This window comes from Sarcophilus harrisii, chromosome 3, assembly GCF_902635505.1.
Source record: "Sarcophilus harrisii chromosome 3, mSarHar1.11, whole genome shotgun sequence".
Lineage (NCBI taxonomy): Eukaryota > Metazoa > Chordata > Mammalia > Dasyuromorphia > Dasyuridae > Sarcophilus > Sarcophilus harrisii.
The window spans coordinates 500,316,706-500,343,178 of record NC_045428.1 but is presented as its reverse complement, the minus strand read 5'-3'; the positions used below and the strand labels follow the sequence as shown (position 1 = coordinate 500,343,178).

Here is a 26,473-nt window from a genome sequence, read left to right as displayed (position 1 = left end):
TGGATGATTTTCTAGGATTCTCTAAATATATCATATCATTTGCAAAGAGTGATAGTTTTATTTCCTCATTGACTATTCTAATTTCTTTAATTTCTTATTCTTTTCTTATTGCTAAAGCCAACATTTCTAGTACAATGTTGAATTATTATTCATTTATGGGCATCCTTGTTTCACCCCTAATCTTTTTGGTAATGTGTCCAACTTCTCTCTCTATTACAAATAATACTTGCCGCAGGTTTTAAATAGATATTGCTTATTGTTTTAAGGAAAACTCCTTTTATTCCCATGCTCTCTACTGTTTTTAATAGGCATGGGTGCTATATTTTGTCAAAAGCTTTTTCTGTATTTATTGAGATTATAATATGATTTCTGTTGCTTTTGTTATTGATATGGTCTATTATGGTAATAGTTTTCCTGATATTGGACCAGTCCTGCATTCCTAGTATAAATCCCACTTGGTCATAGTGTATTATCCTGTTGATAAATTGCTGTAATCTCTTTGCTAATATTTTATTTAAAATGTTTGCATCAATATTTATTAGGGAGATTGGTCTGTAATTTTCTTTCTCTGTTTTGGTCCTTCCTGGTTTAGGTATCAGTGCTATATTTATGTCATAGAAGGAATTTGGCAGTACTCCTCTATTTATTTTTCCAAATAATTTACATAGTATTGGAATTAATTGTTCTTTAAAAGTTTGGTAGAATTCACTTGTGAATCCATTTGGCCCTGGAGATTTTTTCTTAGGGAGCTCATTGATGACTTGTTCAATTTCTTTTTCTAAAATAGGACTATTTAAGTATTTTCTTTTCTTTTCTGTTAACCTGGCAGTTTATATATTTGTAAATATTTATCCATTTTGGTTAGATTTCAGACTTGGTGCCATAGAGTTGGGCAAAATATCTCCTAATTATTTAATTTCTTTTTCATTGGTGGTAAGTTCCCTTTTATTTTTGATACTGGTTATTTGGTTTTTTCTTTCCTTTTTTCTGATCAAATTAACCAAAGGATTATCTATTTTGTTAGTTTTTTCATAAAACCAACTATTATTAGTTCAATATTTTTCTTAGTTTCTATTTTACTAATCTCTCCTTTGAGTTTTAAAATTTCTAATTTGGCATTGGGATTTTAAAATTTGTTCTTTTTCTAACTTTTTTTAGTGGCACATCCAATTCATTGAACACCTCTTTCTCTATTTTATTTATGTAGCTATTTAGAGATATATTTGTCTGCATGTCATAGGTTTTGGTATATTGTCTTATTATTGTCATTTTCTTGGATGAGATCATGGATTGTTCAGTGATTTGTTTTTTGACCCACTCATTCTTTAGAATTAGATTATTTAATTTCCAATTGATTTTTAGTCTCTCTTTCCCTGGACCTTTATTGAATATAATTTTTATTGCATTGTGGTCTGAAAAGGCAGCATTTATTATTTCTGCATTTTTGCATTTGATTGTGAGGGTTTTATGCCCTAATACATGGTCAGTTTTTGTGTAGATGCCATGTACTGTTGAGAAAAAGCTGTCTCTATTCAATTGTCTCCAGACTTCTATATATCTAGGCTTTCTAGGATTCTATTAAACCTTTCTTTCTTCTTTATTTTGTTTATATTTGTCTGATTCTGAGAGAGGAAGATTGAGGTCTTCCACTAGAATAGTTTTGCTATCTATTTTTTCCTGTAATTGGCTTAAAATCTTCTCTAGGAATTTGCTTGCTCTACCACTTGATGCACACACATTTAATATCATTACTGCTTCATTATTTATGGTACTCTTTATCAAGATGTACTTTCTCTCTTTATCTCTTTTAATAAGATCTATCTTTACTTTTGCTTTATCTGAGATCAGAATTGCTACTCCTGTTTTTTTTTTTTACTTCAGCTAAAGCATAATAAATTCTGTTTCAGCCTCTTAACTTTATTCTGTATGTGTCTCTCTGTGTCAAGTGTGTTTTTTTGTAAATAACATATTATAGGATTCTGTTTTTTAATCCATTCTACTATTTGCTTCCATTTTATAGGAGAGTTCATCCCATTCACATTAACAGTTATGATTACCAGCTCTGTATTTCCATGCATCCTATTTTCTCTCCTATATATACTTTTGTTTTCTCTTTCTACCTTGTCCTTAGTCATAGGGTTTTTTTTAACCCATTCCATCCAGTACCTTATCTTTTATCAACCCTTCCCCTCTTCTCTTACCTTTTCCCTTAGTGTTTCTGCCCTCCCTTCTATCCTGGCCCTTCCTTTTCTTTTCCTCCTTTTCCAACTGAATAATTAAATTATTCCCTCTTAAAGTCAAAACTGATGAGATCAAGTTTGACACAATGCTCATCCACCTCTTTTCCCCCCTCAATTGTAATAGGTCTTTTACATCTCTTCATGTGAACTAGTTGTTCCATTATACCTTTCCTTTTCTCTTTTTCCAGTTCAGATTGTTTCCCACTCCTTAATATCTTTTTCTTTGATATCATTGAATCAGGGATCATTCATAACCACACCTTCAGTCCATGTGATGCCCCTTTCTGTCTGCCCCAGTGACAAAGTTCTTAAGAGATATAAATATTGTTTTCCCATCTAGGGATATAAACAATTTTACCTTTATATATATATATATATATATATATATATATATATGCATATATATAGTCTCACACCGCCCCACCCTCCTCCCATTTATTTTTCTATGGTTCTCTTGAGTTTCATGTTTGTATATTAAATTTCCTATTTAGTCCTGGTTTTTCAGTTAAAATCATTGAAAGTCTCTTACTTCATTTAAGCTCCATCTCCTCCCCTGAAAGATGGTGCTGAATCTTGCTGGGTAATTAATTCTTGGTTGTAGCTCAGGTCCTTTGCCTTCCAGAATATGGAAGGCAAATCCTCCAATCCTTTATTGTAGAAGCTGCCAGATCCTGGGTAATTCTGACGGTAGCTCCTTGATATTTGAATTGTTTTTATCTGGCAGTTTGCATTACTTTTTCTTTGAGATTATAGTTTTTTAGAGTTTTGCAACAATGTTCCTTGGGGTTTTCCTTGTAGGATCTCTTTGCAGAGGTGATCAATGGGCTCTTTCAATGATTTTCTAGAATATCATGTCAGTTTTCCTTAATGACCTCTTGTAGTATGCTATCCAGGCTCTTTTTTTTGGTTATAGCCTTCAGGTAGACCAATAATTTTTAAATTGTCTCTTCTGAATCTATTTTCCAGGTTGGCTGTTTTGTCAATGAGGTATTTCACATTTCCTTCTGTTTTTTCATTTTTTGTTTGTTTGTTTGTTTGATTGATTCTTGCTGTCTCACAAGGTCATTAGCTTCCATTTACCTTGTTCTAGTTTTTAATGTGTGATTTTCTTCAGTTATCTTTTGTATCTCTTTTCCCATTTGGTTTATTCTGCTTTTTAAGAAGTTGTTTTCTTCAGACAATTTTTTTCCTTCCTTTTCCAAACTGTTGACTCCCTTATGCACATTTCTCATTTCTTTTCTCATTTTTTCTTCTACCTCTCTCATTTGCCTTTTGAAGTCTTTTATGAGCATTTCCAACAAGCCTCTTTGGGCTTGAGACCAATTTATATCACTCTTTGAGATTTCCTCTGTGGACCTTCTGTCCTCATCTGAATTTATGTTTTGGTCTGCTTTATCATCATAAGTAGCTTTCTATGATCAAGGTTCTTTTTTGTTTCTTGCTCATTTTATTTCTTTCTTTTGATATTTCCTTTTTTTTTTTTTTTTTTTTTTAACTTTTAAGGTGGAACTTTGTTTCTGGAGTAAAGGGGGCTCTGTCCCAAGGTTCCTGTGTATCTGAGCCTTGGTTTTGAGCGCAGGGATCCCTTGTGTTGGCAGGGGATAACTTTGTTTGTTCTTTTCAGGAAACAGCCTGATTTCCCAAAGTTTGCCTTCTGAGCTGGAACTAGAAGTTGCCCCTCTGATTTGCTCCTCTACTGAACCAGGATTGGGGGGTTTTAGTTGCTGATTTGCTATGATTAAGCCCTCTCACTGGCTTTTCCAGAGCCTGTATGATTTGGGCTGAACACCCTTTTCACCCCAATGAGATTGAAGTTTTTTCAGTCTATCTTTATCTGGAGAGAGATTTCATTCCACCAAATTCTGTTCAGAGGCTTGATTTCAGGTGGTTTTTTGAGGGAAAGTAGGAGAGCTCAAGCAGCTTTCTGACTTTACTCTGCCATCTTCAGTGATCTGCCTTTTCAAATCCCAAATGGAAACTGACATTCTTTAGATCCATTTGAAGGCTCTCAAGTATATCAATCTATCAATAAACATGTATTTATTGCTTACTATATGACAAGCAATGTATCAAATACTGAATATACAAGTACATACAAAGAATTAAATAATCTTTATTCTCAACAAATTTACATTTTAAAGGGTGTTTAATTTTTGTATTTGGTAATACCCCTGTGCCAAACCACTATGATCTGGGCACATGACCCTCATGGTCCTATAGGCAGAGTAGTTGAAGCTCAGGAGAAACTTGACCTTTACCTTGGGGTCAGTTATTTTGAGAGTCCCTCAAATATTAGTTATACATCCTTAAGTATCTCAGAGTAATGAAGCTCCAGGATGGAAGCTTTCAGGAATATACTAAATTTAGGCAGGGCAAAAAGTCCTTATAGTCCCAATTCTGGACAACCTAATTTAATGTTATTAATAACATCGTAGTCCAATGATCACTCATTTTGTCAATTCCATGTTTTAAAAGCCACACACACAACTCTTTATGGTCTTGTGCACCCTTCCTCCTACCATCCTCGGAGTGTATATTTGCATGAACAGCTGAATTTGCCTAAAAAACCATTGGGACTATCCCGATCATCCTCCCAAATTTCACCAGTTGGTCTACTGCATGGTGGTGTGGTGGGGGAGACCCATCACAAAAGCCTGACACCACCCAAGTGAGATCTGGCCCCCAAACAGGGTCTACACAAGCTAGTCCTAGGTCCAGATTACAGCAGGACCATTACCTCCTTATTCCTGGAATTCATTCCTCTTTTAATACAACCCAAGATGACATTACATTTCTTCACAATCACATTATTCCATTGAGTTACACTGAGTTTGCAAACTACAATATTTGCCTCTTCTACCTGGGAAACTGACTTTTTAAGCCCGAATATTACACTTTTACAGTGATTCCTATTAAATTAGTTGGATAGGCCAGGTATACACAGAGGAGGTCAAAACTGTAGGAAATACAGTTCTGAAGTCATTGAAGGATAAATTCCTAGGACAAGGAGAAAATCTTGAACTTCATTTGTGCTTATTGGAGGACATGGACAAGAGTCCATGATCAGCATGAATTAATTGTGAAGTGCATCATTAGAAGGAATGATTATATAGATAAGATCATAAGTTGAATATTTTGAGTAAGGAAGAGCTTTATAATACTCTGTGCTAATCAACAGAATGAGCTGCCTCTAGAAGTCATAGACTCTTTCTTATTGGAGGTTCCAAGGTCACAGATAATGGCTTAATGACCATTTGTCTGCCATGTTGTAGAGGAAGTTTTCTGATCTAGATTAGATCACATAGCTGCCGACATCCCTTCCAACTCTGAAATTTTGTGATTTTTCATCTACTTATGGTACCCACCCCCCTTTCATTAAACCTTTGTCCCCTAATTCTCTTACTGAGCCCCTCATCTCTTTAAAACATTCTCATTCTTTCACTGTCTCAGCCCCTCCCCCTGAGTTTCTCATCTCTGCTCCCAAATAATATTTATAAAGCGCTTAGTACAGTGCCTAGAACAGATCAGGTGATTACATATGCTTATCTCCTCTCTCCCTTCCCCTCCTTAGTCCCCATCATCACTATCACCATCACTCCTACCATCACCACCTCTAAATCAAGAGAAGGAAAATGCATTTCATCATTTGTTCTCTGGAACCAAGATTAGTCATTGAAATTAATCTGAGTTTTGTTGCCTTTCTATTGTTTTTGTTTACATTATTTAAGTTCTTCTAGATATCACCCTTCTGGTTCTTACTTCGCTCTGTGTCAGTTCATAAAAGTTTTCCCATATTTCTCTTCCTTGTCCGCATTCAGTATTCTTTATAGTGTAATATTATTTCTTTCCATTCACATGCCACAATTTATTCAGCCATTCTTTACTTGGTAATATTAATAATAATAATAGTGAGCACTTATGTGGAACATGAGGTTTGCTAAATGCTTTACAAATATTTTTTTTTCCTGAGGCATTTGGAGTTAAGTGACTTGCCCAGGGTCACACAGCTAGGAAGTATTATGTGTCTAAGGTCAAATTTGAACTTGGGTCCTCCTCACTTCAGGGCTGATGCTCTATCCACTGTGCCACAAATATCTTATTCTTACAATAATACTGGGAGGTAGATGCTATCATTATGCCCATTTTATAGGGGAGGAAATTGAAGCAGAAAGAAGTTAAGGACATTAGTCAGTAATTCTCAGGTCACAGCTCGTAAGTGTCTCAATCTTCCTGACTCCAATTCAGCCTTTTATCTATCTTCACTGCCTCAGCTAGAATTGGATTCAGGAAACTTGCTGTCAAATTCTGTCTTTGATAATTTACTAGTTGTGTGTCCCTGTATCACTTCTCTCTTGTACAGCTAGGGAAATGCATTAACTATTGATAGAAAAATGCTTTTTGTTGAAGTTGTGAATATCATCCTGCTGCTTCTCATTTTACTGCGTCAGTTCCTACAAGTCTTCATCCTTTTCTCTGCATTATTCTTATTCATCATTTCTAATGATTTATTATTTACATTCCATAATTTATTCATCCTTTCCCACTTGGGAACTATCTATGGTTTTGTTTTGCTATGAATATTTTAGTGTGCATGGGACCTTTTTTCCTATCTTTGGCATACCTGGGATGTGTCCAGTAACAATAGCTAGCTCATAGATTTAAAAGTGGATGGAACCTTTGAGAGGTAATTTAGTCCAATCTTCTATTTTATCATTGAGGAAACTAGCTAAAAAGGATAAAATAGCTTGCACAATGTCAGACATGTTGTACAGTTGTCTGTCTCAAAATAGCTTATTGAATTTTCTTACATGATTTCAACTTGTTTTTCAGAATGGCTGGATCGAGTCATACATCTATCAATAGTCACAGATTTAGATCTGGAAGGTCATCAAGTCCAATTCTCTCATTTTATAGAGGAGAAAACTGAAGCCCAGAGGGGTTAAATGATTAGTCAGGATCACATAGCTGGTAAGTGTCAGGGTGGAATCCAAACTCAGAACTTCCTGACTCCAAACTCAACGTACTGTCTATCCACTATTCCATGCTGCTTCTCAACTTTGTTTGGGAGGAATACAGACCTTGGGACATCTATCTTCCCTCTTCCCTTCCTCCCCCCTCAGCTGACCTCAGCTGGCTTTTGTTCCCCGGGGCATCTTCTCTGGGATAGCAGGTGTTGCTTTGATCCCCCCAGTGCCAATCTGACATCACTGCCCTTGGCCTGAGGGGGCAGAATCAATTTGCTGTGGGGCTTGGGTGCAGAGATCACCCTGAACTGGTCAGATCAGAATCAAGGAATAATACTGTGGCCAGCCCATCTCCTCTCTTCCTCACCATCCTAGTGTTGCAGCCCCAAGCTCCCAAGTCCTGTGGACCTTTCCTAGGAGGGATAAGAAAAGATCCACCAGAACTTAAGCTATTGGTCCTATATCAGACAAAGAATAGAGGGTAAAGACCATTAGGCTATGAGTTAGAGGCTTGAGTTCAACTCCTGGCTATTTTACCATCACTTCACCAAACTTCTGTTTCTTCCTCTGCAATAAATGAAGAAATAACTATGCTATCTACTATATAGGGACAAGGGCTTTGTAAACTAAGTTTTGGTATGAAAATATTATTTGTGAAAGTGTGAGTTCCTAGCAATGGATTTCCTTAGATTCTGCCCCTTAGACTTTCTCAGATCCAAAATTCCTGCTCTGGAGGAATGGTTCAAGCTATTTCTAGACAGCATGGTGCAGAGGGAAGCTCTGTGAGTAATAAAGAAACTGGGTTCTAGCCACAGTTTTGTGAGACTTTGGGCAGACAATTTCCTTCTCTGGGCCTCAGTTTGCTTATCTGTACCATAAAGCTCTAACATAGGATCTGGAGCTGGGAGAGATTTTTAGAATTTTCTGTTCTGAGCACTAAGGTTCCTTTTAGTTCAGTCTTTCAGGGATCTAATAATTCTAGTTTTGACATTCTGTGTACATTTGTAATCTATGTGGCAATTCATTATTGGTCTCTAGCTCTTTTCTAACATTAAAAATTCTACACATGACATACATAGAAAGTCACAGGATGTCATAGATGCAATTGTAGAACACAGAATTCAGAATATTAAAACTGAAAGGAGCTTTAAAACAATATTAGGGGTGGAGTGAAGTTCATAGAAGTTTGGAGCTCAAAAGGGCTGAAGCTCAGGGATTTGCTTCTTAAGCCTATCTTTACTTTCACCTGTAGCTCCAAGAACCTGTAATATGTGCAGAGACCATACTCCAATAAAACCTCAGCAGATGGACTAAACCAGGTTGAGGATACTCGACAGGTCTCACACCCATCAGGGAGTTAGGGGAAGATGTCTACCCCCAAACATGTGAACACTTCCCCTCTCCCTCCCCAGTGGAACGAGCAGATGAGAACAGTTTGTTCCAATGGCCAAGAAGGAGGCTGACGCAGGTGCTGTGGAGTACGGAGAGCTTAGTCAGACATTGAAGTCACCAAGGTCGTCCACTGCATCCACTGCATGTCATGTTGACTTTTGTCTTGCCACTGAACTTGGACAACTCTGGGAGAGAGTGAGGTTGATGGCTTTGCACAACTCTGCCTCTTTTAAATCCAATTCATGTGCAAGTCTAGAGATTACCTGTGATGCTGTTGGTCCCCTTCTAAAGTAAAAGACAAACATCCACATACTCCTTACTATTCCCCTTTACATAGTGTTTTCCCTCATCAGAATGTAAGCTTCCCGAAGGGAAGGACTGTCTTGCTCACTGGGATTGGTATTCCTAGCACTGTAGTTTATGCCAAATAAGGGCTTGATAAATTCTCTGTCTCTCTGTCTCACTGTCTCTCTGTCTTTCTCTCTATCTCTATCTCTGTCTCTGTTTCTGTCTCTCTCTGTCTGTCTGTGTTTGTCTCTCTTCCTCCACCTCTTTCTCTGTCTGTCTGTCTTTCTGTCTTTCTTCCCCTCCTCTGGGTTCCAGTTCTTTGTGTGTAAAATGAGACAATTTACCTAAATGGTCCTTAAAATCCCTTCTAATTTTAACATTCTATATTTTGAGATTGATTGTAGAGCTGACATGCTAAACTCTAAGATCCCTTCCAGCGTTGGCATTCTAGGTTCTCAGATCTGACCTTTTCTAGGGCAATGGACTGGGCAATGTGATGGACTGAATGACAGGATGGATCTGAAGTCCAGTAACTTTGGTTTAAATTCTGACTCACAGAACCTCTGTGACTTTGAGCAAGTTACTGCTCTAGGCCATCCTCAGTTTCCTTATCTGTAATTGAGAGATTTGGATGAAATTATGCCTAAAGCCCTTTTCATTTTTAAATCCTATGATGTTATGAGTCTATGAAGAGCTGCTATTGTGTTTGGACTGGGCCCTGGGCATTTCTATCACCCCAGGCTGGCCACAAACCACAGCCCAGGCCTGGGGTTCTTGGAAATGCTTCTGTTCTTTGTATCCCTTCTGCCCCCAGGGATGTGGGGGACCAGGTCAGATAAGCCATTTTAGAGGAGCTTGAGGAGAATAGAGACACCCCCAAGAGATGGCCAGAAGCCATTGATTTGGCCTGGTTTAATAGCCGGAGCCAGGATAATTCAGGGCTTTCTTGGAGAGGGATTGTAAAGGCAGGAGTGAGTGATGTGAACATAGGGGTTTATTAATCTGAGTATCAGATCTGAATTGCTCTGTTTGTAGAAATCATTGAATTCCAGATTTGGAAGAGAACTCAAAGGTTATTGAGTCTAACATAAGTTTGTTTTTTTGTTTTTGATTTTGTTTTTAACGTCAGCAACAGCTCATAACATGGTTAATAAATGTATATTGAATTGAATTGAATCTGCATTATGTCTTCTTGGTTTCAAAGTCAATTATCCATCTACTACACCATACTGCCTCTTAAATCACGAATAATTCTAATCTCTTTTCCTCTAGGCAAACTTTGAGATCTTTGAATAAATATATAAATAAATATATATAAAAAATATAAATTAAATATGGTAGAATCCTCCAGGCATGCCAATGATTTCCTGGGAATGTCACAGCCTGTTTGAGCTATAAGATAGGAATAGTATCATTGGTTCAACTTACAGAGTAAAAGTGAATTTATTAAATTACTATAATATGTTTTTATCAAGATTGTGAGTGAAACTCCTCTAGTAGCTGATATAAAATATTAAAAACATACTTCAAATACATAGCTTTATTTATTTTTGGCATAATCTGGAAGTTCCTTACCATTCCCGCTATCTCTCTCTGGATGCACAGCTGTTGATCACTATTGTGCTTTGGGGGAAGCAGCAAGGTGCAGTGGAAATATCATTGAACTTGGAATTTCAATGGAAATATCATTAGATCTCAGGATCTAAATTCAAATCCTCCGTCCTTTGCTACCTTTGTGGCCTTGGAGAAATAACTTCACATTTCTTGGTCTTAGTTTCCTCAGCTACAAAGTGAGAGAGATTGGAGATGACTTCCAGCCTTGGAAATATGATGGAGCCTAAGCAGAGTGCAGTGGGACTATTCCCTCTCAAGTCTTGGAAACTATGTTTCTCAATGAACTCATTCAGATATTAAAAAATGTAGCAATATTTTGTATCATTTAATAGAGAGATAATATTAGGATACAATGGAGACAATGATGAAGAGTGAAAAGATCCCCTTCTGAAACCTGTTTTAATGCACCTGAAGGTGAACCATATCAGCTTTGGGGGGGTTATCATGTCACTCTGCTGACTTATGTTGTGTTTTTGATCCACTAAAATTCCCAGACAAACTAACCTCTAGCTCTTCTTCTCCCATGTTGTACTTATGAAACTTATGAAACTGATTTTCGAATCCATGTTAGGACTTGATATTTATCCTTATTAGATTTTACCTTCTCGGATTTAGCCCTATCATTCTATCTTCATGAACTATTTTTGGATCATAATTATATCCTCCAAGAGGTTAGATATCATTCCCAGATTCATGCTATCTGTGGATCTGAATGGCATGCCATCTATTCCTCTATCCAAATAATTTATTAAACTGTGGATTAGCACAGGGACAGATCTCTGAGACATTTTTACTAGAAACCTTTCTTGAATCTAAATCAGCCCATCCACACAATCTTTCAATCTGGCCATGAGTCAATTCCAAAATCTGTGCTTTTATTACTTAACCTACATCTTTCATCTTATTTATATGAATTACATGAGAAACTTCTTCAAATGATCTGCTGAAATTCAGCAAATGTCTAACATTTCCTTGATTTATCTGCCTAGTACCCCCGATTGAAAGAGATTATAGTGCAATTAGGATTAGTTTCCGGTTTACTGAATACTCTGAGTGGAGGATTATACGCCTTTTGGCTGGTCAGGAGTTTTCCTTATTGGCTGAGGGCGGATCTGGATTTGGAAGAGAGGACCAATGATATTTGTTCAGGGAGCCCAGTGAGCACATCTTAAAGGGTGTCTAAATTCCTCTGAAAGAAAAGTAACATTTTCCTCCAGGGTTTAAAAGGAAGTAGACCCTCTGGATCCAGAGAAAATTTGGAAGGTCAAGTAGGCTCCAGAGAACCTTAGTCCACATTACTTGCCCAAACTGCCTTCTGAAGTTATTTGGATAGTAGATCTGATTCACTGAATGCAAACAAAAGTCTCTCCCCTCACCAAGTTCTGATCCTCCTGGTGCTCTCTGAAATATTTCTTACTTTAAATCATTTTCACTCGGTCCTAGACATTCTCCTCCCTCAGATTTGGAGGTACCAAACTGTCCTGGTTCTCCTACTCTTTCTTTGTATGATACGCCCTTTAGGAGAGGTCCTATTCCTTAAGGCTGGAAGGTTTGGATGGCTGACTCTTAGCTAAGCTCTCTGAGATCTGGAGTTCCTGCTCAGCTTCCTAGCCAAGGCAACAAGATTGTAGAGCAATTACTCAGCCCAATTACTCAGCCCTTGGTTCACAGCGCTAAATGTCAGCATGCTCTCAGCTCCCCAGCACTGGTCCCTGCCCCAGCCCAGACATCTCCATCTCTCTCAATCTTCCCATAGGATTGAGCAATCCCTCCACAGCCTCAACATCTTGGCTAGGAGAAGATGAGTGAAAGCTCCAAGGCCCCAAGAGCGTGGACAGGAGAGGATTCTCCTGGGAGAAGAAAGATTGATCCAGAGAGAATATTATATGCTTCTCTGTTGCTGACTCCTCATCCTCCATCCCTTTCCTCCTAAGGCATATCATTCATGGTCTTCCTCTCTTTCCCTTCACTTGTCCTTTAGCAGTTCTCATCCATTCCTATAGCTTTAACGACCTACCTCTTTTAGTGTCTCCACTCCTGACCTCTCTTTTGAGTTTGAGACCCCCATCTCTAACTATCTACAGAAGATCTCCACTTATATGTCTTATGTCAAAATGACCCTAAACCTACTTTTATGCTGTTTTTTACTCTAAACCTGCTCCTCCTCCTGATTTGCCCATAATTCATTGATGCTGCCATTTATATTTAACAACTCAGAATTGTCATTGTCTTTTCCTGTGTCTTTTCTGAGCTCTGACTTTCTCCTCTGTAGAAAGATGTGAAAACTATTTGCTCTACCAGCCTGGGGGGTGGTTAGAATGAGAAAAGTGTTTTGGAGGAGGGTACATACTTCATTAAAAATAATCCCTCGTATTTCTTTGAGGTGAGTGGGGAACTTGCCCCATCCCTGAGAGGAAGAGAATACAAATAACCTTGTCTTCCTTTTGGAGATGAGGAAGTTGAAATTCAGAGAAGACAACTTGCCTATATCATTAAGTGCACAGCTGAGCCATTTCTTAAATCCAACGCTACTGGCTCTAAATCTAGCATGTAGAGATCTCATCTCAGCAATCCCAAGTCTGGAATGCTTTCTCACCTCCTGGATTTCAACTAATTATTCCATATTATTTTAACCCACCCTTCCCACTCCAAAGATTGCCTTCTTTGATTAAAACACACACATACACACATACAGAGACACACAAAACAAATAACCAAAAAATCCATTGAATTTTGGAACTGGACTTTCACTTCCTTCAATTTCACTTTCAGACTGCTCTGATCTCTAGGGCTGGGAAATGTTCTTTTGATAAGTTTACTGTCTTTGACTCTGGGCAGGAGAAAGCACAATTAGGATTAGGTTGGGGTTTACTTAAAACTCTGAGTGGAGGAGTTTATCCCTCTTAGCCTGTCAGGAGTTTTCCTTATTGACTGAGAGTGGGTCTGGAATTGGAAGAGAGACTCTCCTTTTTTTCCCTCCTCATTTTAGCCTCCTGACTTCTCTGACTTCCTTTAAATTACAACTAAAATCTCACCTTTTATAAGACGCCTTTCCCAGTCCCTCTTAATTCTAGGACCTTCCCTCTGTTGGTTTCCAATTTATCCTGTATATAATTAGCTTGTATATTGTTGTTTTCTCGAGGTCAAGGACTATTTTTGCCTTTCTTTGTATCTCCAGCACGTAGGTCAGTGCCTGAGACTTAGTAGACACTTAATAAGTACTTGTTGACTGACTGACCAATTAGATATTAAGCTTTTTGAAAGAAAAATAAAAAGGCTGGTCATTGCCTTTTATATTCCCTGAAGGAACAGACAGATAGTAGATGTTCAATAAATATAGGTTGATTAGGAAAATGTATAGTCTTCCTTAAAGTTATGCAAGACTATACAATGTTTAGGTGAGTCACTTCTTCAAACTAAATTCAGTATGGGTCCTCTGTCAGCAGAGGTCTTCAAATGGAGGTTGGATGACTGTTGAAGATGTTGGAGATGGCAGTCATACTCTGGGTTTCCTTTGAAATTCTTTTCAACTCCAAGATTCTATGACATTATTAAAGAGATGATTTGTGAGCATGTAGAAAAGGAAGCAGTGATCACTAAAAACCAGCATGGCTTTGATGGAACAGGAAGGTCTCTGCAGGTAAAACTATGACTAGCAATTTTTTGCATCCAAGATAAAATCACTGCAAATTGTGATCAGATAAAAGAGTGCAGAGGGATGAAAATGGGGCTAGGGGGTGACTTTTTTTTTTTAATGTCATCTCTGTTAAATTTTACCTTCTCAGATAATTTATTTTTGTTGTTCAGTCATTTCAGTTATGTTCAAATCATTCAGTCATGATCCGATTTAGGGTTTTCTTGGCAAAGATAATGATTTTCCATTTCCTTCTCCAGCTCAATTTACAGATGAGAAAACTGAGATAAATAGTTAAGTGACTTGACCAAGATCACATAGTTAGCAAGTGTCAGAGGCCAGATTTGAATCCAGGAAGAGGAGTCTTTCTGATTCTAGGGCAGGCACTCTATTCACTGTGCACCAAGTTTTAGCTGCCAAGATCTTTTTGGGTTAGCTTTCTGCTATCCGACACACTAGCTATTCCTCACAGCTTTGTGTCATCTGTCAGTTTGACAAACATTTCATCTCTACCTTTATCCAAGTTGTGGATAAGACTGTTAAAGTGCACAGGACAGGTATAGTCCTTAGGGTTTTCCACTAAAGACTTCTTTCCAAGTCATCATTCATGACTATTCTTTGGGTCCAATGTTTAACGAATTTTGAATTATCTACCAAAGCACTCTTTCTGACCACATCCCTACATCTTGTCCATAAGAATAAAACAAATATTTTTCATCTTCTTTGTTAAAATCTATGCAGAATATATTTGCATTACCCTCAATCCACCAGTCTAGTATCAAAAAAGGAAATTAGTTTAGAATAAAGGAAAGGGGTTGAATAAAGACTTCCCAGATTCGTCTTCCTTTATCCTTCCATGACCAATTCTTGATGAATGCAAGATGGCTCTTTGTGGTTATTGCTTTAGTCTCTATCATTTAAAAATACATTCTGGAATTTTGCTAGGAATCAAGGAAATCTCACTGGCCTAGAGTTTTCAGCCTCCCCTATCTTTCCTTCTATAGTGACTAAGAGATTAGACTAGGTGATTCCAGTTCTGAGATTCCATACATTCTGTCACTGCCACCATAAGCCTCCAGAGCCTAAAAATATCTGACTTGAATCCCTGACCCTCAGAAGTAGATAGTGAAAGAATCTGGAGCAGCATTAACTACATGGGAGAAAAACTGATGAAGAAAGTTTCCCACTAGGTAGAACACTGGACTTAGAATCAGGTTCAAATTCCGGCTCTTGACACTTCTTTTGTTAGCTCTTGGCTTCCTTCTCTGAGAAGAAAGGGGGGACATGAGAGCTGTCTCCAAGTTTTGAGTGAATTCTCCTCTAAAAGAGGGATTAAACATGTTCTTCTTGGCCCCAGAGGATAGAGGTTGCAGAGAGGCAGATTTTGGCTCTGATACAACAAAAATTTTCCTAACAATTCAAGCTGTCCAAAAGTGAAAATGGGCCACCTTGGGAAATAGTAGCTCTTGGAAGTCTTTCAGGAGGATCTAGATAACATCTGGTTGGGGATGTTGGTTGAAGAGAATTCTTTTTTTTAGGGATTATTTGGTCTCTTGCGGTTCCTTCAATACTCTGAGTTGTGACTCTGTAATTGAATGGTCTTTAAGATCTCTCCCAGCCCTGCATTCCATGCTCTCAGGCTCTTCCCAGCTCTGACATTCTATACCTTATACTCTAAGTTCTCTTCTAGCTTTAATTTCCTATGTTCCCTGGAAACTGAGTGGATGCTCATCAGTTGGAGAATGGCTAAATAAATTGTGGTATATGAATGCTATGGAATATTATTGTTCTGTAAGAAATGACCAGTAGGAAGATTTCAGAAAGGCCTGGAGAGACTTACATGAACTGATGCTGAGTGAAATGAGCAGGACCAGGAGATCACATTGTGCACGGCAACAACAAGATTATATGATGATCAGCTGTGATTATTTGGCTCTTTTCAACAATGGAGTGATTGGAGGCATTTCCAATAGACTTGGGATGGAAAATGCCAACTGCATCCAGAGAGAGACTATGGAGACTGAGTGTAGATTGAAGTTTAGTATTTTGTTGGTTTGTTTGCTTGTTGTTTTTCCTTTCTTGTGGCTTCCCCCCTCCCCCATTTTGGTCTGATTTTTCTTGCACAACAGAATAAATATGGAAATATGTTTAAAAGGATTGAACATATTTAACCTATATCTGATTGCTTTTTGTCTTGAGGAAGAGGAAGGCAAGGGAAGGAGGGAGAAGAATTTAGAACACAAAGTTTTACAAAAATGGTTGTGGAAACTATTTTTACATGTATTTGGAAAAATAAAATACTATTGAAAAAAATCCTATGTTCATGTTCTAAGATTCCTCCCATTTCTGATATTCTGTATTCTAAGTGTCTCCCCAGTTCTGACATTCCACCAGGTCTCTTCTAGCTCTGAAAGTCCTATATTTCATGTTCTAAGATCTTTCCAGTTCTAATGTTCTATATTCCATTTTCTAACAACTTTTCTAGTTCTAACATTCCATATGCCATATTCCAAGATCTCTTTCAGTTCTAGCATCTTATATTCCATGCTCTAAGACTTCTCCCAACTCTGACATTCTATGTTCTAAGGATCTTCCCAACTCTGACATACCATCCTCCTCCATGTTTTAGTACCCCTTCCAGCTCTGATAATCTACAATTCTCTCACATTGCATTAAAAGGGCTGCTCCCTTCCATTCTCTGAATATGAAGAAGGGATGTTCGGAGGCTATCCTGAAGTAGGAAAGACCACATCAGGGCTTTTGAACAAATACCAACTCTTCTCAAGGCCAGTATCCATGATAATGCAACTTCTTTATTAATATATAATAATTATATAGACTTCATATATGCAAATATCTAAGGCTCTATTATAAGGTCTTGGTCTCTTTGTCTGGGCTGGCTGTCACCTTCAGCTCTGCGGCCTGGGCTCGGAAGACGTTCCAATGACCTAGAAGAAAAAAATTGAATAAATTAAATTTAATTGACATTGATTGGTTAACTTCTTATTGCAGACAAAACCCTGCACTTGACCCTGGAGGAAAGATTCTGCTCATATAAGAATGACCTTCAAGAAGCTCGGTGTCTAGTAGGGAAGAATGGAAAAGAGAGGAGGATTGGTGGGAAGGTGGGGTAGAATCTGGGAGTCTGGAGCACCTTAACATTCCTAGAGTCGGATAGTGCCCAGGTGGTTAAGTGTCCAACCCCCATTCTCCAAGGCATAAATGAGATTGAGTTATTATTTGGATTCCAGGACAGTGGGCAAAGGAATAGATTTGTTTTTAGATCTATGTTGGAACCTTAGCAGCTTCTCTAACTGGTCTCGGAAAAGTCATTTCTCCCTGAAACAGAATGACATTATAAAAAGAAAATAGGATTTAAACGTCAGCATACCTGATTTCAAAGCCAGATTGTGTTATTTACTATATGGGTGACTTTGAGCAAGTCCCTCTATTTGTCTGGGTCTTTGTTTCCTCCTGTGTAAAGTGGAACTCATCATTTTTACATCCCTTGACTTCCTCATAGGATGGATGTGAGGAGGGAATATATATTGGTTCTCTTGATACTTCCTCTTTACTTGTGACAGGCAGGATTTGAATCCAGGCCCTTCTGATTCCAAGACTGATCTCTCTTCTCTACCTTCCTGCCTCATACAATAGCTATATGATATCAGGCAAACCAGTTTCACTACTCTGAGTCTCAGTTTCCCCATTTGTTAAATGTGCCCCTGCCCTTACAGCGTTGTTGTGTGGTGAGGCTTACAGGGCTATTTAAATGGGAATTTTTGTCATGATTTATGCTCTATTTCCTTTCCCTACTCCTTGACATGACTTTTCTGCTTCATCAATTCCACCTTTCTGTTCTAGGGCAGGTGGTTGGTACAGTGAATGGAGTGCTAGGTCTGGAGTTAGGAAAACCTGAATTCAAATCTAGACTCAGATACTTACTAGCTGTGTGATCCTTTTTGCCTTAATTTCTTCATCTGTAAAATGGGTATAAAAATAATCCCCACTTTCCAGGGTTGTTATGAGAATCCAGTGAGATAAAATTTGTAAAGTGCTTTACAAACATTAAAGTGCTAAATAAATGCTAGCTATTATTAGGTATCTCTTCATTTCCCATCAGGCTGTACTCATTTTAGATTTTGAAATCTTATAGGATTTGCTGTTGGCAAAGACCTCAGAGATCATCTAGTCTAATTCTCTTATTTTACAAAGGGAAACAGACCTAAAGAAAGTAAGTGAGTTACTTGAAGTCATACAAGGAGTATCCGAGTTTGGTTCTAACCTGTTCTTTTGATTTAAAAACAGATTGCTTTTTTTTCTACCATCCATGACTCTTTTGTACCCTTGGCCATCCCTCAGAGTTAAAACCTTCCTGTCACAGAAAAATGTGGACTGCCCACTCTTTCATTGAGAAATCCCTGGCTGGGGCCTTCTGCTCGATCTCTGTGCTGGGAACTGACGTCAGGGCCAGGGGACGGCCCACCCCCCAGCCTCTCCCCCCAGTATCCTGGGGCTCCTCCAAGAGGAAGGCCTGGGTTCCCCCCTCAGCCCTGCTTATTCTCTCAGCCACACTTCCCACCACCTGGACAGCCTCACTCCCTTCCTTGGCCAAGAGGATTCTAGAGTTCAACCTCCTCCAAGAAGACTCCTTTGATTTATCCCACCTGCTGCATATCTTTTCATTTGTTTCTCTAAATTCAATTTGCATGAATTGCTGGGGCAGCTAAAAGTGCCCTGTATAGAACATGGGGCCCAGAGTCAGGAAAACCCATCTTCCTGAGTTCAATGAACTTCAGACACTCACTAGCTGTGTGACCCTGCCCATGTCACTTAACCTGTTTACCTCAGTTTTCTCATCTGTAACATGATCTGGAGAAGGAAATGGCAAACCACTTTAGTACCTTTGCAAAGAAAACCCCAAATGGGGTCTTGAAGAGTGGGATACTACTGAAAAAATGAAAAATGTGCTGATATATTAGGACTGGAAAATGAAGATTACAATGTTTCCCCTAGCTCATGGGGCTAGGGCCTGTGGTCCCCTGAATGCAGGGACTAAACCTCCCTTCAAAGGCTGGGAGCTCTCTAAGTTAGTAACCTTCTCAGACCTTGCTAATGTTAGGGACCAGTCTCCCCCCACCCCTTGCCCCAGCCTAGGATTCCTAGAGAGCAGGAATCCTGTCTTTGGGGGCCACTTGAGAGTCCCCCTCATCCTGGGAAGGGGCTAGGAGTGGCACTTGGCCCACCTTCATTCGTCCGAGTGATGAGCCGGAAGTTTTGTGCCTCTTCTTTGAATTCTTGCTTCCGAACTTTCTTGATCTGAATCAGATGAAAAATTCCTGGGGACAGAGATGCATGAGCAGTTATTCCTTGGGGAAACTCCCCAAGCTATTCCATCCACCAGCAAGGATTAAAGACATGCGTCTGTCCCATCTCTGGGTTCCAGACCCCAACCCATTCATTCAGCAAAGACTATTAAGAACCTCCCTGGTGCAAAGCACAGTTTAAATAAGATGTGACTTCTGCCCTCATGAAGGAGTAATCACATAAAATGATTAATATTCATTGAAAGACAAATGCATTAGAGTTTCAAGAAGCATGGGGAATTTAAAAGCGTTACACAATTAATTATCCAAAGGCAATCTAGCCTCTTCTTCCTTTTCAATTCCAGGCCCAATTCATTGTCCTTCTGTCCTCTGTCCAAGATATTTGTACTCATGGACCATCTCTATGTATTGTTCATCCATCTTCACAGGATTATAAGCATTTTTCATCTGCTTAGTTTGTCCTATGTAGAGTAGGCCAAAATCAAGCTGACCACAAGTTCCTCCCTAAAACAAAAGCCCATCTTTTTTATCAATAGTATTTCCATGAAGTATATGACTAAAACTCATGGAATACCACAATCTGAAAAATTAAAATGACTACTCATCCAAAGGGCAATGAAGCACAATGTATGTGAAAAGTTGGCAAGATATTGCAGAAGAAAGCACAAAACACAGTATATTAGTAAATACTCAGCAGCTATCTCTCCAGAAAAAATGCATATATACATAAAATATTTCATATAATACAAATGTACATATATATGTATATAGACACAAGTTTATTATAAATTTTACTGATATAAAGAACTTATAACAGACAATTCATAAATTATAATAAAATAAATGACTTTTTGGTAAATTCCCATTGATCCCCACAAATGCTTTCATTGATTTTGGCTGAACTCTTGTTTCTGTAATCTATTTATGATCCCATCCCAGTAATTCTTTTCCCAAAAGTCTATTGTCATTAAATCTGATCTGTGATTATGGTTAAATGATTTCTTATTCTTTTATAAATTACATTCATTAAACTAGAATCTCTAAGCATCCATACTACTGATTACAATACCACTGTATACTTTTTTGAGTAGCTGCAGGGATTAAAACATTGCTTAACTCTACACTATCTGCAAAATCCCCCAAATCATTCAAATTAGCTTCATCTTTTAAAATCTCACTTAAATGATGTTTTTTTCACCAGCTAATCATGGTGAAGTTAACTTTTCATGTGGCCAAGAATCTGGTTCTAATAAATCAAAATAATTAAAAATTCTTTCATCACTGTTTCTGTCCGATAAAAGACATAAATTCATGTGTTGGATTATATTTTCTAGTTACATACTCCTATTAGTTTACTATTTTTTAAAATGGAATTTTAAAAACTTATCTGACTTAGTCAAATCTTCAATTTGAGGTTCATGCTTTCTAGTACCAATCTTTAAATTTTCCAGTTCTCATAGTGTGTTTAGTTTTTACGTCTTCTAAATGTTAGATGATCTTGACTGCAATGTATTTGAAATTGATAAAAGTTCTACAAGAATGTCAATTAGCAAAGCAAGGTTTTTCAAGAAATTATTGTAATTAATGAAGAAAAGAAGAAGAAGAAAAAGAAGAGGAAAAAGGAAGAGGGAAGAAGGAAGAACAAGAAAGAAGAAGGAAGAAATAAGAAAGAAGAAGAGGAGGAAGAGGAGGAGGAGGAGGAGAAATGATGCAGGTTATATGACTTTTATAGCAGCATGCAAACTATAGGAGGCCTATCTTAGACTGGACTGATTTTAATAATTTCATTTTCTAGTTCCTTAGCTACAGTTTCTAGCTTACTAGATTGGTGATGAAGAGAGCAAATATTAGCCAGAAATATTTTAAGATGATTAATTTGTTTTTCTCAAATACTGAATAATTAAGGGATGATTTAAACAGCACTGTGATGATTTTTTAACAATGTTGTAACTGTTCCAGACTTACTTCCCATCATTGTCTTAGTATCATCAGAATCAAAAACCATAACAAAATAACATTCACTTTTAAATATTTGTTATTAAAGCCAAATCCATTTAAAATAGACAAAAATGTATTGAAAACTTGTCAGTCACTTGCTGTCCACTATGAAATGGAGTCCACTATAACACTGAACATAAAGGATGCCATCAGAGAGAATATGGGACTGAAAAAGAAGGTGGACCAGTTATGATAGACAGAAAGAGATCACCAATGGATAGCTCATATGTTCCATTGGTATTCATTCATTGTCAATAGAGCTAAAGATGCTTCAAGTTAAATTGGAAGAAGCTTATATTGGGTAGATAGGTGGCCAGACTTGGAGTCAGGAGGACTTGAGTTCAAATCCAGCCTCAGACACTTACTAGCTGTGGGACCCCGGGCAAGTCACTTCACCCTTTTTGCCTCAGTTTCCTTGTCTGTAAAATTCTCTGGTGAAGAAAACAAACCACTCCAGTATCTCTGCCAAGAAAACTCCAAATAAGGTCAGGAAGAATCGGACATGACTAAAAAATGACTGAACAACAACCAAAAGCTCCAATCGGCTTATTTGTAGGGTTTTAACTGCCAAACAGAAGAGTTTATATTTGATTCCAAGAAAATCATTAGAGTTGGCTGAGATGGGGAATGATATGTACTTTAGAAAAATCACTCTGGACATTATGTAGAAGATGAGAGAGACAAGTCAGGAGACCAAGTGAGACAGCTCCTTCAAGTTACAAATCAGAAAACTGAGACTCAGAGAGGGGCACATGACTATAAATGGCAAGGGTAATATTTGAACTCAAATGAACTCTTCTCAAGGCTTACTGTCTCTGTTGCCTTCAATGGAGCCTTATATATCGTTGTGGTGGGTCTTTCACCATCCTGATTACTCTCCTCTGGCTAGAGTTCTATCTATCAATGTCTATCCCTATAATATTGAAAACTAGACAAGATATTCCAGCTAAGGCAAGTGAAATGGTCAACTGCCTTGTTTGAGATACAACCTGCAAGTCAATTTCATTCCTGATTTTTTAAATTACTGAACACACAGCAGACCTTTAGTAGTCAATGGTTGTTGGATAAATGGATGAAACTTGGGGTACCTCCTCACTCCTCTCCCATCCCTAGCATTTAGGAGGACAGACTGAAGTGCCAGATCAAGAAGGACCCCCAACTTTTATACATCTCCTATGAAGCATTTTACAGCACCTAGAAATAATCTACATGTCTATATAATATAATCTATTTTTGCCTTTTCCTGTAGCTCTTTTGAGATTTACATCTGGCCTGATGAAAAAATGAAGGCAATAATTATTTCCCCCAATTTACAGATGAGAAAATTAGAGGAAGTGACTACTGGATATCTAATACAAGATGAAGCTCCCAGTAACTGCTTAATATGAATTAGCTCCATATCCTCCCTTCTCTTCCCCTGTCAGCTTCCCTTTCTTTGTACTCATCACCCATTCCTTTGTTCTCATTTCCTTTTCATATGAGTACAAAATACTTTGTATATCACCTTTTCATTTTTCCTTCCTTTTTACTCAACTTCTTCTTCCTTCCTTTGTATAGTCAGCATCATCCTCTGGGATCAATTCTTGAGACTCTGATTTTGAAACTCTCTTTACTTAGTACTCTGCATCCTACAAGCAATTTACAGGCATGTGGTTCTTCTCTCGGAATCTGGGCTAAGAGCAGGAGCTAGCGAAGAGGTAGAAGGGACTTCAGTCAAATTAAGGGATATTCACAACCTTGGCCCTAGATTCATGGAAATTACAAGGAAATGAATGTGGGGGAAGAGAATCTTTAGAAAGGGTGGAGGGGAGAGCCTTGGGCTTCAGCAGGGGATAGTCTAGTCTCTGCCACTTTTTAGCTGTGAGACACTGGGCTAGTTACATCAGCTATCCAAGCCTTAGTTTTCTCATCTCTTAAATTGGGAGTAATAGTATTTATACTACCTAACAGAGTCATGGTTAGGATCAAAGTAGATACTGAATATAAATCACTGTGCAAATCTTAAAGGCTTTACAGAATACTGCATTAGCTTATCTCTGTCCTTTTTTTGTGTATGTTTTACCCCCTTTTTTAGTTACAGGGTGCCTGTGACTTAGATCAAAGTTTCTTAAACTCTGGATTGTATTATCCTACACATTTTTTCTACATCTCTTATAAGACATCTTATATGGAGGTCATAACTGAATTGGGGGGAACGAAAAATTTGGCATCAAATATTCCACCAAGATTTAATTCTTTATATAAAAATTAACAATCATATCCATCTAATTAGCATATAAATTTGCTTTTATCCTTAATACATGGTAAAATTGTAGATATACCAAAAATTGTTTTAAAATAAACTTCTTTATAATTGAATGTAAATATTTGATTGCATACCTATTTTTGTGTCTGTATACTGGGGCTAAGTAAAAATTTCTCAGGCAGAAAGGTGTTGAGAATGGAAAAAGTTCAAGACTCCCTGGCTTAGACTGTGTGTCTAGTCCCTTATAGAATCACAGCTTCATAGACTCTCAAGAAGTGTATTTCTCTCACAGAGAAGGATTCTACACTATGCTATTCTGGACAGAGGAATCATCTAGTATATATTTGAATACTTCCAGAGATTGTGAACTCACTCCTTGTGGTAACCCACTCTATTTTTAAAAGTGAATTTATACACATTCATTTGAACAAGAATTACTCTATAACATACGCTGTTCATCTTTTTTTTTTTTTCAAAAAAGACTGATGACATCACAGGATGATATCCTGACTTGAAAGTGAATCAGCTTGAAGTGAAACAGTGCTACACAAGGTGGTCAGCCTCTCTGTCTCCTCCAGAGTCATCAGAGTCCAGTTAGCCCATTCAGTTGTGGGACAGCTGGTGGTTAAAAAGTTCTTCCTTTTATCTACAACTGATTTTACAGCATTACATTCCATTCTAACTAAGAGAAAAGATGATACATACAGAATAGATCAAAGCTAATCCCAGAAGAGAAGTCTCTGGCTACTGAGAACCGGAAAGACCTCTTTCAAAAGGGTGGGATTTGAGTTGAGTATTAAAGGTAGTCTGGGCAGCTTAAGGCCACACAGGAGGAAAAGGGATCTATACTTCAGTCATATCAATATAAAAGTCCATCTTTAGAATTCCCTCCTTTCTACCCTCTACCCTAGTGTTGTTTCCTAACACTACTGCTCCACAACCGTGATCTTTATGCTTTCAGGGGCTCCTAAATCCTTCTAACTTATGATAACCCTTGAGATATTTGAAGACATTTATTATGCTCCCATTTCTCCCAAGATTTCTATTTTTTCCAGGTTCCTTAACCCATCCTTTAAGACAAAGTTTTGAATTTTTACCTGATTCATATTTTCTATAGCATGCAGTATGAACTCCTTAGCCTGACATTCGAGGTCTTTCAGTTCATCTTCAGACTCTTGTTTTTAGCAGTATTTCCTACAACTTGCTCATGCAAACCTTTCAGCCAGTCAGGCCAGCCTCAAAGTGTCCTGAACAAACCAGAATCATTCTTACATTTCCTCACATCTTCTCTCCCTCCTAGAATTTCTTCCCCCTTCCTTTTTGCTTCTTCACAACTACATAATCTCAGAATTTGGACATACCTCAGTAGGCATTTAGTCCAATGTGTACCTGAATAGGACTCCCCTCTTCCACATGTTCTTTTCTCTTGGATGTCCTCCAGTCCCTGAGCTTCCATGACACTGTCTGACCTCTCCTCAGGTTTTTCAGCTAGACCTCATCCATGTCAAAGTGACTTTCTCTAAAGCAAGTCTGACCATATAATCCTTTACTCAATAAACTCCAGGATTAAATATAAAATCTTTGGGCATTAAAGCTCTTCATAGCCTGATCCTATTATACCTTTCCAGTTCTCTCTACAATCCAGCCATATCAGTTTATGTACCTTTCCCTCACCCATGACCTTTTCTCTGATCTCTGGGACTTTGTACTGCATGCCTGAAATGGTCTCACTCTTTGCCTTCCCCTCTCAGCTGCCCAGACTACCTTTAATACTCAACTCAAATCCCACCCTTTTGAAAGAGGTCTTTCCTGTTCTCAGTAGCCAGAGACTTCCCTTCTGGAGTTATCTTTGATCTATTCTGTATGTATCTTATATCATTTTTTCTCCTTAGGTAGAATGGAATGTACGGCTGTAAGGACATTACAAGGCAGAATGCAGAGGGCAAGAGTTAGGTTTTTTTGGTCTTCCCAGAGCTTAGCTCAATGCCCTGGAACATGTAAGTGCTTAACAAATGCTTGTGGATTATTAGTTGGTTGGTTTTACAGACTTTGCTCTAACCTACATCTCTCTGAGGGAACTCAACACTCCTAGAGAGCTTATTCCACCTTTGTACATCTCTAACAGTTGGGAATCTGTCTTAGATTAAATTGAAATTCACCTCTCTGAAGTTCCTACATCAGCATCCTCAGCCCATATGTCCCTGGGTCTGCCTTCTGAGGTCAAGCTGAGAAAGAAAATCTACATCAATCCTCCATGTCCTTCAAAGCCCAACTCAAACCTGCTCTCCTCTATGAATCCTTCTCTGACTACTTCAACTGGCAGCAATTTCTTCCTCCTCTAAGTTCCAAATGGTATCTACTTTCTGTTCCTATCATTTGTCTCTGGGCATTTATATTTACATGGATTTTCCCTTTAGAGCCTTGTACTCTTATTTGACTAATAACTTATTAACTGGGTAAATGATTTGTTAAAATCTTTGAGAGCAAAATCTGTGTCTCACTTTATATTCCTGTTCCATCTGAGGCAAGAAGAGAGGTGGTAAGAGAACACTTAAGTGCCCACAATGAATTCAATTCATTTGTTCCAGACAAATTATAACCCAAGAAACTTAAAGAAATTGGCAGGTGCAATTGCTAAGTGATTGCTGATAATCTTTGAAAGATCTCAGAAAATGGGAGAGATGATTATCAGAGAGAATATGGATTTAAAATTCAAAATGAGGTGAACTCAAATAAACTTGGCTGGGGGAAATTTGCTTTGTTGGACTATA

At 38.1% G+C, this 26,473-nt stretch overlaps 1 protein-coding gene across 2 annotated transcripts in view; it reads right to left on the bottom strand.

Annotated features, from left to right (window-relative positions):
- Positions 1–16,925: 16,925 nt before the first annotated feature.
- CHRDL2 (chordin like 2) overlaps positions 16,926–26,473 on the bottom strand; it is a 79,814-nt gene continuing 70,266 nt past the window's right edge. For both annotated transcript variants that reach the window (XM_031961403.1, XM_003764660.3), the window contains exons 10-11: positions 19,379–19,471; positions 16,926–17,080 (exon numbers count right to left, since the gene is read on the bottom strand). In XM_031961403.1, coding sequence (XP_031817263.1) covers positions 17,001–17,080; positions 19,379–19,471 — 173 coding nt within the window. In that variant the 3' untranslated portion in view covers positions 16,926–17,000. The remainder of the gene's footprint in view (positions 17,081–19,378; positions 19,472–26,473) is intronic.